At 36.5% G+C, this 11,976-nt stretch overlaps 1 protein-coding gene across 12 annotated transcripts in view; it reads left to right on the top strand.

Moving 5' to 3' along the window:
- Positions 1-11,976, top strand: part of TRIP12 (thyroid hormone receptor interactor 12) — a 139,647-nt gene that overhangs the window by 70,790 nt on the left and 56,881 nt on the right. For all 12 annotated transcript variants that reach the window (XM_019657070.1, XM_019657067.1, XM_019657073.1 and 9 more), the window contains 4 exons: positions 357-462; positions 3,433-3,569; positions 9,206-9,289; positions 10,793-10,888. In XM_019657070.1, the coding sequence (XP_019512615.1) occupies positions 357-462; positions 3,433-3,569; positions 9,206-9,289; positions 10,793-10,888 (423 nt within the window). The remainder of the gene's footprint in view (positions 1-356; positions 463-3,432; positions 3,570-9,205; positions 9,290-10,792; positions 10,889-11,976) is intronic.

The following is an 11,976-nucleotide window of genomic DNA, read 5'->3' as shown; positions in this document are numbered from 1 at the left end:
CTCTTGGCTTTAGTTAGTGGAGAAAAGTAGTGGAGGAGTAGAAATATGGTAGGAACTTTTAAAGGGGATGGTTTGAGAGGAGAGGGACTATCGTTCATGCTGTAGGATGACTTGAGTCAAGGTTGGGCCAAAGGGAGGTTTATCCTGTAGGGGAATGCCAAGAATCACATGAACTTTTGTAGCGTGAATAGGCGAAGTAAAGGCGGACGCTGGAAGTAAACCTGGCCGACTGCTGTGGAAGCCCTAGGAAGATTCAGTCGAGTTTTGACCAGGATGATGACATGAAGAATTTTGTAATTTTAATTTAAGATAACTTCTCTTTTTAAAAATTTTACTTTTGTATTTCACATGTATAGGCTTAAGGAAATCTACCAAGAAGCGCAGTGAATCCCCACCTGCTGAGCTCCCCAGTTTGAGGCGGAGCACACGCCAAAAGACCACGGGCTCCTGTGCTAGTGCCAGGTAATAACTTGGGTGTTTCATATGTACGATTGATTAGTCCATTATCTGTGTTCAGCTTTCATAAAAGTCCTTAACTTTGCAAGTTTTTAAAAATTATAAAAAATTTCACTTGAATATTGAATAAAGAAATTTATTCCAATATAAGTAGTAGTATTTTTGTGAATTCTTTCCCAATTTTTATTTACATGTTTTTGCTAAGTTTTAATCATACTGTTTTTTGACACTTATCCTTTCCCTTTTCCTCTGTTGCTACATTATTTTCAGTTATTGCCTATAGTTGGACATTGGTTGTTTTTGAAATTCCAGTTTGTCAAGTAAACTTCTAATGAGCTTCTTTATGCAGATTTGGATTTGGGTTATTTTTTTTAAAGGTAGCTGAATTTCGCAGTAGTGTGATTAATAAACCAAAAGGAATGCCTGTTTTAATGGCTGTAATATTGCCTAATTAGTTTCTAAAGGTGTTGGCACCAGTTAGTTTAATGGGTGAGGGGGAGAGACATACTTAGTTTTCATTTTGTATTACATCATCTATGCTGCAAGGAAAAATGTAGGTTTTGTTTGTATTCTTGCACGTCTCCAATTCCCATTTCTCCCAGTTGTTGTTTTGGAGTTCATTTTCAGAAAATCGACTACCTTTTTGATGTGATACTGTGTATTATTTCACATACTTTTATTAACTAATTGAGAATCTTAGGTTAAAGTTAAAAACCTTTTTCTTGGAATTTCATCTCAGATTATCAGGTGTGGTCAGTTGGTCAAGTGCTCTTGTTCTGCTAATTATTCACAGCCATATAGGATTTTTCTTTCATTTATGTGTAGTTTGTTCTCTCTGCTAAATGTTCCAAATCCCAGTGAAGGGGCGAATGATTTTAGTTTGCTTTTACTCTCCTGTAACTCAGGTAAGTAGAAAAATTTTAGCACTTCTTTTGTTTCTTCTCTAAAGTGATTATCTGCTGTTGGCAGTGGGTACAGTAGTGACAGTGACATAAGAAAACAGTATGACTTGTTGCCTATAAGTTATAGGAAAAGGACCTTGACCACTTTAATCTACTTTCACGCTTACTTTCTAGTTTTATCTGGATTGTTTACAATATCTGGAGTTATTAGTATACCTACCTGTTGGTTTTGAGGTTCCTTGGCATTACAGGCCATACCTTATTGTATCAGCACTTTGCTGTATTGCGCTTTGTAGATATTGTGTTTTTTACAAATCGAAGGTAAAACTCTTCACCAGTCATAAAAAGGTTACAGCTTGCTGAAGGCTCAGATAATAGTTAACAATTTTTAGCAATCAAGTATTTTTTAATTAAGGTCATGTACATTGCTTTTTAAGACATAATGTTAATGCGCACTTAATAGTTTTCAGTATACTGTAAACATAACTTCTATGTGTACTGGGAAACCAAAAATTCCTGGGACTTACTTTACTCACTTTATTGCGGTGGTCTGGAACCGAACCCGCAGTGTCTGTTACAGATGTGCCTGTACTTTTAGCAGGACCTCAGAGAAAATTTCTTAGTTCTTCAGAACTTTTGTTCTACTTTGGGCCAACTTTTGAAACCAGTTTACCTAAAGTTTATAATCTAAGACATAACTGAATTTACTATGGTTGAAAATGAGTTTTAAGCTGTATATGAAGTCAGGTAACCTAGGTTCGTGTCTTTCTCTGCAGCCTCCTTTTCTTCTGCTTATGGCCACTTTCTTGGTGCATATGAAATCACTTCCTGTGTGCATGGTCTTGCTGTACCGGCGCTGTCTGGCTTGCCCGCCAGGATCTCTTCATCTCACTTTTTCAGAATTAGTTGAGGTTTCTCAACTAATTATTTTTATCGTCTACTACAGCTGTGCCTTTGTCTCTGTTCAGACTAACACTCCTTGAAGGCACAACCAGAGTGTTTAGTACAGTGTGTGTCCCATAGTTGGTGCAAATTAAATGTTAAATAAATGAGTTAATTTGAATCCTACTAATTTGTAGCCTGGTAAATTGGGTTTGGAATGAGCTGTTTTCCCTGTGAAGGAAATACTAACCAAATAAATTCCTGTTTAGGGAGGAGTTTTTACTACTTGGAAGAACAAACTCTTCTATTGCTCTTGAGTAATTCAGAGCCTTCATTTACATGTCTGCTGCTTGTTCTTTACTAGGCAGCATCTCATTTCACTGTAGTTTGACTTTAGTCTAAAACATTTCCTTAGCAGTAGGTTTCGGCATTTTCTAAGGTAATTTGGGGTGCTGCTGTTAAACAATCTCAAGTTGTACGTAGTAATTTGGGAGCCTTGTTTCTATCTGATTTGCTTACTGGTTTCTCTATTAAAATAGAAAAAAAAAGTCATCATCAATATAGTGTAATTTGCTTCATGAGAAATGACTGATCATTCTTTCTTTCATACCTTATACTGTGCCTTAATCCTAAACAAGTGTCTTCCCAAGTGTCATCTGTTATTATTTATAGATATTAAATTTTTAATTCTTTATTTTAAAGGATGGAGCTATGTTTCATTAGGATAGCTGTTTTTTTGATGATTAGAGTAATCTGGAACTTAGACGATGGAAATTTTTTCCACCTTCTCCTCCCGGTCCTTCCCTCGTCTATTTGTCAAGTATCGGTGTGAAAGTCTGTATATTGGTCCACTATCTACCCTGAAAGTAGGGATCTATTGTAAATGAGTTGAATTGCCTCTGTAGAAGGAACCTCTTTTCCCTCTAGTTGGACGTGTTTAAAAATCATTTCTGTCTGTAACGATGACAACAGCTCATAGCAACACAAAAGCTTGTATTGTGAATGTGATATAACTTGGAAGAATTTTAAATATACAAAGTCTTGGTTGTTACCCATAGTGATTTTCTTCAACAATTTTTATGTAAAAAGAAGAAACTGGCTTTGTGCTCCATGCATTGGAGCTTTGTGCTGTGTGTGTCCATTGCTTCTGGTCACTGGTAGTGCTGCCTATGATGGCATTTTTCTGTTGTAGTCGGCGAGGCTCTGGCCTGGGCAAAAGAGGAGCCGCTGAAGCTCGTCGACAGGAGAAAATGGCAGACCCTGAGAGCAACCAGGAGACCGTCAATTCTTCAGCTGCACGGACAGACGAAACTCCCCAAGGAGCCGCAGGTAGCTTGGCATTTCTTAGTCCAAAAATGCATTCAGGTGTCTTACAGGTTTATTTAGAGGTAGATGACTTTCTAGGTATTCCAAATGTAATGAAAGAGAGGGGCAGAAATATACTAGATGTCACCATCAGATGAACTTTCTGTTCTCTTTTGTTTCACTTCATAGGTTTGGTTTTTTCAGTAGTTGGATTCAGTTGTTGTTGTTTATTCCTTTTTTATATCCACACATGTACTGATTACATTCAGAGGGCTTTTAGGAGGGAGTAAGTTTCTGTTTAAGCTTATATATTGATGAGTACATATGATAGTTGCCTGTTGATTATTTGAAAAAATTGAAATTTATAATAAAAATGTAAGGATGTGGCTCAATTTGCTTCATACTTGTGTAAATTTTAATTTAGAATGTTGTAATCGCTAAAGAAAAATATTTGTTTTGAATCTAAGCAACTTCAAGAATACTATTTATGTTTTTATGGGCTCATTTTTATTCTTGACATCTTAGCACAGCAAAAGTTAAGCCACCCCCTCCCCCATAGCTTTAAATATGTATCCATTACCAATATCAAAAGAAGGCTAATACTTCATATTTCAACCATTAATTGAAGTTAACATTTTAAAAAATATAGCTTGTCATTAACATTTCTCACTAGCATTAAGACCTGATACAAAAATGTACAGTTCATCATTATGAACATATGGGTATAAGGCCCTTAAATTGGGATGATACACATAAGGTTTAGGTGTAGGCATATATATTCTTACTTTTGAACAAAGGTTTTTCATGTACTATTGTTGAATACTAATATAGGTGCTAGTTTTCTTGAACTCCTGTGGCTGATCACTTGTATGTCCTAGTTTGCCAGGAAAGTTCTAGTTTGCCCACTACTGTCCATGTTTTCTGCCTTTTTTCTCAGTTTTCTGTCCAGCCTACTGAATTTCCCTAGTTTTGTATGATACATTACCTGGTGAACTTACAGCATCAGTTCTGGTGGGGAGGGGTCTTGATCCTGTACCTTTTCCGTGGAATAGTTTACTGAAGGGTTAAATGGTAGATTTGGGGGAAAATACAGTCCATTGCATATGCAACTCATTGAAGCTTTTAATGATACACAGCCTATCCTTCCCAGTGGTGTAATGTTTATTTCAAGTCTGAATATGGAAGTGGGGCAATTCCCATATGGATGACAGAAATGGAGCTGCTGAGTGTGTTGTTAAAGTAGACTTATTACAGTAATTACAATAGCTAACAGTTTTAGAGTGCACACTCTGTTGCAGACACAGTAGTAAATGCTTTACATGTGTCTTCATTTAATATTCAAGACAACCTGCTGAGGTGTGAGTGCCGTTATCCACATTTTATAAATGAGTAACACCTGAAGCACGTAATGTTAAGCTTGCTTTGGGTTATAAACTGGGATGTGTGACTCTCAAATTCAGGCCTCAGAAAAGAAGTGCACATTTATAATGGCTGTGTCCTGCTTCCTTTGGGTTACAAAAGTCTGTTTAATTCATACGGATATAATTGGAGACTGGAAGGAGGGGGCGGTGAGTAAGATTTTATTCCCTGGTATATTTACCTAAGAGGGTAAAAGTTTCAGGAATTAGGTGCTTAAGATTGCCCTCCTAAACGCTCACCTGTGTTTCATTGTCATTCATATTTGAAATCACAGTGTGGTCTAGATATTTTCCAAGTTTATGTAAAAGATGTGTGTGGTATGTTTATTACACTTTGGAGGCTGGATTTATGGTGAATTTTACAGGAATTCTTCTGCCATCTCACTAAATTACGTATTAGCTTTACATTAAGTTCTTCAGTGTAATGTGCTTTTAAAAAATATTTGCTTTCAATTACAGTTGACATACAATATTATATTAGTTTCAGGTGTACAACCAGTGTAATGTACTTTAGTTTCTCAGTATGTAAAACTGGAATTTAAAGAAAAATAAAACCCTCTAAGTTAGTGTCGAGTATGAGTCAGTGATGGGAACATAGCATCTTTTGGCAAGTGTCCATTTTTAGGTAACTCTTACACGGTTGGCATAAGATTCCCTTCATTTGAAGCATGTATTTTAAAATAATGTTTTTACTAATTTAAAGAGATTAATTTAATCCCTTTAGTGTTATTTATATTTTCATTTTTTTCAGTGTTACTTATTTTTAAAGATCATATCTTCCTGGCCTTCTTCAGTGAAATCACTGAAATAAGCGTGTATTTCTTTTTTCACATGTAGATAGTAAAGCAATGCTCCATCTTTGGCAAACTGGCTTATATCACCCAGACTTTGCCAGTGTCAACACTTTGGAAAGTTTGTTGATAATGATATCTCTGCTGGGTCACTCTGAAGTATACTGTGATGGAGCTTAACTCGTCTAGCTCTTCATAGAGGAAATGCTAGCTCCTGAAGTTGAAGGTTAAGTGTTCCCCACATGGTTTCAAGAGCTGGGGGTTTAGTTTTGGGCTTAATCAGAACCGTGCACCCCTTTATATTACTGATACAGGCTTGGTAATACTAGAGACACTAAAGTGGAGAATCAGGTATTCTTTACACCTGCAAAACAATCACATGGTAAGGAAAGATGTTTTGGCACTGAGACTCTTACTTTCACAAGAAAAGAACAGGGTCAGATTGTAAAAGAAAGCAACTCAGTTTTGTAAATTTTTCGCTCCCTGATTACTTTTTGTTCAGTACCACTACAAATCAGATTGCTACTGTATCACCTGATACTAGGGCCCATATAAGGCATAATTACATTCCAAACAACCATTCTCTGGCCTTGCTCAGAAGCTTCTGTGACACAAAAAAATCTTCCTGTTGTCTCCTGTACTTAGGTATCTGGTAAACCCTTACTGGTTCCTGTCAAGTAAAATTGAATTCTCTCAGCATTCTGATATTTTGTCTTTGCTTTCTGCATAAGAGGCTGTGTCCATTCAAGTATAAAAACTTGGAGCTCTGTAATAAAGTTCTTGTGTTCTGATTTAAACAACAAATTTTCTCTATTATTTTCATTCAGCTGTTTATTGGAAACGATCTTACATGGTGCTGTGAAGATATGCTAAGACTAGATGGGAGAGATGCCAGAGTAAACAAAAAATGGTTAACACCTCTTAAAATCTGGCATTGGATTTTTTTCTGCTTGATAGTGTCTTATTTTTATATTTGTGTCTGGGGACAGGTCTTGCGCATGTTGCCTAAGAATGTTTGACGCCTTGACTGAAGAACTGTGTCAAGTTCTTATTGATTGATTACATTTCCTTCCCTGCATGACTTTACACACAGCAACTCATAGACTAGACTAGTCTGGTCTATGACTAATCTAATTTTGTAAAAGCTTGTGTACACAGCTACAGTAGAAAGACACTTAAAATACTTGTCATTGAAAGGGCTTGCAGAGGATCTCGTTCTTTGAGTCCAGTAACTGACTTCTGTCAAAACACGTACTCCACCTCCGTTAAAAACTAGAATATCCCTGCCCCTTCCTGTAGAGGTTCTGTGGTTCCCTTAAGGTTTGGACTCCATTCTGCTAGTCTTGGCAGCTCTTTTTATTATGTGCTTTTCCAAGTTTTGTCTTGGTTAAGGTCTTTGTAGCAGTGCAATTTGAGATAGTCATTATTATGTAAGTCATTACAATAAGATGTTTTAAGAAGTAACTTAAAGTTAAACCTTTAAAATTATAGGTTGTAGATCTGTAGAATGTTTTAAAGCAAAACCAGTAGACCTTATGATAAACTTAAAAAACCAGCATTACCTTACAAGTGAATTTTTGTGTTTTTCTTTAAAAAATGTGTGGTTCCAGAGTGTGCTTTTAAGAAAACCAACTACGTATTTTGTCAAAACTTTATATTTGTTTTCCACATAATTGGAAGAGTTTAAAGCAAGTTTAAGAGCCACTTTAACAAATACAGTTGTAATTGGGCTCTAATAACAGTATTTCTTAACAAGGTTTCTGTATAATGTGAAGAAGCAGCTATACTTTAATTAAAAATTAGTCCTGAAGATATATTTAAGGTGCTGATAGAGTTCAGTTCTTAAGAGTACAACCTATGAAGTCAGACTGCCTGGGTTCAAATCTCTGATCCGTTGTTAGCTGTCTGACCTAAGGCAAGTACACGCAAAGTCACCAAGCCTTGGTTTTCTCATGTACATGATAAAGCTTTATTAACAATGCCTTTTTGTATGATTGTGAGGAAACACATAGAAACATAGTAAACATTTAATAAATGCCACCTCTAAGTAGCAATATGAAGTATAGTTATTGTTTATCTCCTTTTTCTTCACCATAAATGTAAGCACTTATGGGCAGCCTATAACTCTAAACCACCGGGTTGCTAACATTTTCTGTCAAGGGCCAGAGAGTTGATGTTTTCAGCTTTATACAGGCTCTGTTGGAACTATTCAACTCTGTGGTATAGCATGAAAGCAGTCTCAGACAGTATGTAAGTGAATGAGTTTGGCTATAGTCTAATAAAATTTTATTTACAAAATGATGTGCTGGATTGGGTTTGGCATGTGGGCTAGTTTGCTGACTCCTGTTCTAAACCATACATTTTCTGATGATTTTTTAAAAGTCCCAGTGAAATGATAGAAAACACTTAATGAGGTGTGAAGAAGAAAACAAGCATTACAGAAATACACAACTGATAGCTGGTGTATTAGCATCTCTTTCTTCAGTAAAGCTCTTTAAATTTACTTGTTACCTATGTGCTTCTTTAAACAGTAATGACAAATATATTTTTCCTGGCTTGCATTCTGTCATTATTTGTCAATTTTACAGGGCATAAGGCATTGTGGATGATGTGGTCATACATAGATGAATTGTCTATATAAACACATGCTTTAGGACTCAACAGACATGGAGAGGAGGACCAGTAAACCTAGTTTTACAGGAATATAGTTTCATCTCCTGGTCAGATTCATAACAGAACCGACCTTAATCTTACACTGAATTATTGGTCCAGTTAGCATTTCTGGTAGTAGAATCTCTCTGCTCTGAACTTATCAGTCTAAACTTGTTTTGACATCTTAGTTGCCCTCTCTTTTGTATGACAGTGTTCTACAGTCATCTGTTAGTTGTAATGTGTATCTTCAATATTTTATCCTGGAAATAAAAGAGTATGCTCTTCGCACACTCTTGAAATGAAAGAAAACAGAGAAATTATTTTATCAAGACTATAGTCTAGGAATAAAGCAAACTGAGAAAGCGTACACCTATAGGGAACACTTACCCCAAATGTCAGTTTTGCTGTCTGTTATGTTTGTGACTAATTGTTCATCTATTTAAATATCAGTGGTTTTAGCAGTGTTAATCTTCAGTGGACGTTTTGGTAGAGGAGTTCAGGACAAGGCTTTAATTTAGGGACAGTTTTAAAGGTGTGAGGAATCTGTCAAAGTCATGTATGAATTCAACACAACGGTTGTATTTTTATGCTCGTTTAACACTGAGGTATAGTTGAGTCATCTTTTTGTTCATAAAGCTACAGGATGAAGTCCAGAACAGCTGAGAGTGCAATGGACAGACATGTTTCTTTTATTTATTAGTCTGTAAATCTCTGCGTTTCTTTTTCATGATAAACCATACATAGTGAGTTTAAATGTTCCTATCCTAACCCTTGCCTTCTTTTTCCCTCCCCTTTGAAGCCTCTAGTTCTGTTGCAGGGGCTGTGGGCATGACCACCTCTGGGGAGAGTGAATCCGATGATTCCGAGATGGGACGATTACAAGGTAAAGACAGTTTTGCGCTCTATAAGAAACCATTACCTTGGGCTGCCTGTTAACTACTGTTCTTTGTTGAAATCAATTCAGATAAGCTTGTTTGAACATAATCTAGCAGTATCTCCATAAGTTTCTTATTGAGTGGTGATTTGATGATTTGGAATTGGAAAATGATCTTCTGCCTCTTCACTTTACTCTTTAACTAGACAAAATCTTATATATTTATTTTTTATGTTTAAAATTTTTTCTTCATTATAGCCACATGTGTAGCTGGTAATAAATTAAGGAAGACCTTGAAAAGAAGATAGTTTAATCTATTGTTCTCTGGTACCTAATAACATAATGCATCTATCTAGTAGGGTGCTTTTTTTTTTTTTGCCATGTTCTTTTGTATTCTTGATCACTTATTTCAAAATGAATGTAAATAATATATATAAACTCCAGATATTTTAATGTTATAAGTGCTTTATAAAAAGCAGCCTTATGTATATGCTTTTTACAAGTGGATGGGTATTTTTATGATCTTCAGGTGGTTGATTTCCAATGTGAGGCTTATAAGAAACGTGATTTTTTTTTTAAAGATTTTTATTGGGGAATTGGGATGGGAACAGTGCTGGGGAATTGGGGGAAGGGGAACAGACAAGTTGCTGTCCTTTTGTTCTTCAGTCTAGTTGTGGAGGACGTTGCTTCACTGGCCCAAGTTGGCACCATCATTGCGCTCTTCCCGGGCGAGGCAGATCAGTCGCCGGCTTCTGGACGGCCGCTCACTGTGGCTGCTGGCTGCTCACGCTGGTTGCTGGCTACACACGGTAGCCCATGGCAACCCACTGCCACAGGGGCTGCAGCCTACACCGTCCCCCGGCGACTCACAGCAGCCCAGCTGCTGTTCAGCATCTTAGCTGTGGAGGGCAGTGTCACTGGCCCTCATATGTGGGATCCGAACCGGGGCCCTCTGGTGTCCCAAGCCAGTTGTTAACCATCATGCCACTCGGCCGGCCGAAATGTGATTTTTAAATCATCTTCACATTGCTTTTAAGTTCCTGAAGGAATTTAGAACAATCTCTCTTTGACTTTCATGAATGCAGTTTTTTCTTACTTTTTTTGAACAGATAAAAATATTTTTTCCTATGGTTTAGAGTCTTTCTTGACCAATATCTGATTGGGAAATAATATCAGAGGAAGAACAGTGCAGGATGCTTAACATATAATTTCTTCAAAGTAAATATTTATTTGGGATTTTTCTTGGACCATTTACACAGCTCCCACTGGCACTGATATTTAAAATCGCCATAAAACCTTTAAGATGCCATGGAGCTGGCACATGGATGTTGTAACTTATATTAATTACATCAATATATAAGAGTGGCGTTGAAAGTTTAATGTAGCTTTCTTAAAGTTCAAAATGGAAAGTAACATTGTCTTAAGTCAATTATGTGAGATGAATCAGTTGCTTGAAATTTTTAGATATGACCAGCGGCATTAACAACTCAACTACTGCTCTTTTGTCTTTAGCTCTGCTGGAGGCCAGGGGTCTTCCTCCTCACCTGTTTGGCCCTCTTGGTCCTCGGATGTCACAGCTATTCCACAGAACAATTGGAAGTGGAGCTAGTAAGTAAATACTTTTAATTTGTTCTCCCCCAAAACCTTGATAATGAGTTGAGTGATACCTTTGTTTGCCTATTGCTGTAAGGAACTTTTCATGAACTTCAACCTAGTTTTAAAAATAGAGCTTGTGCACATTCTTGCCTTAAGTATAGCAGCTCTAAGATTTTCTTCTATACTTTTTAAAATTTGGATTGGAATCATTTTGAATTGGAATCATTAGAAAACCATCCAAAGTTGATAGCAAGATTGACTCTGTTTTGTTTTATTTGAACTCTAGAAGAGTAAAAAATCTCAGGTGATTACATTATTATACCATCTGATAGCATGATCAGCATAGATTTGAGGTTTTTATAGTATAAAATTCAGCCCGTTATTAGACAGTCAATCGTAATATGAGCCTGAGAGGAAAAATTTCTCAGCAGAATTACCAGTCACTAGACTCATTTAATCAGATCAATGCATTGTAATCCCAAGCTCTTGTCGTATGTGGTAGACACAACAGTGACTCTTGAAGTCTCTGTTTCTAACTAAGAATAACTTTTGCATAATTACAAATCCAGTTAAAGCCTTTCTGTAATAGAATACTACCTTTAGCTTCCTGAAACAAAATTTAAATTTAAGCATTTTTTAATAACTCCATCAATAATGATTCTATAGAATCAATAGGCTATTTGAAGACTTCTTGAAGCCTGTCTTGGTTAATTTCAAAATTTCTAAAGTGTTCCTGAAGTCTGTTAACTCTAATCTTACTAATATGTGCTTATATGATATTCTGTCAAATATTCCAAGTTCTGTTTAATGCAACATGTGTACATGTGCTCACATGTGCACTTGTACTTGAGGCTTTTCCAATTTTCTGGCCTTAGCATTTAACAGGAAATTTAAGAAGCAGCTGGTATTTTTTGCTTTTGTTTTGTATATGCTGCTCTGACACTCATCTCTCAGATAATATACCCTGTTGCATGAGCCCTTGAGTTTGGATTTTTATTTAGGGTCATTTATTAGGTACTGGGATTGTCCTGAGTCACAGACAGGATAAAGAGCAGAGTTGTTTCCCATGTGGAGCTTTCAGGCTAGAGCAGCGGTTCTCA

This window comes from Hipposideros armiger, unplaced genomic scaffold (genome assembly GCF_001890085.2).
Source record: "Hipposideros armiger isolate ML-2016 unplaced genomic scaffold, ASM189008v1 scaffold_273, whole genome shotgun sequence".
NCBI lineage: Eukaryota > Metazoa > Chordata > Mammalia > Chiroptera > Hipposideridae > Hipposideros > Hipposideros armiger.
Note: the sequence above shows the minus strand (reverse complement) of the source record. Positions and strands in the feature narration are given on the sequence as shown.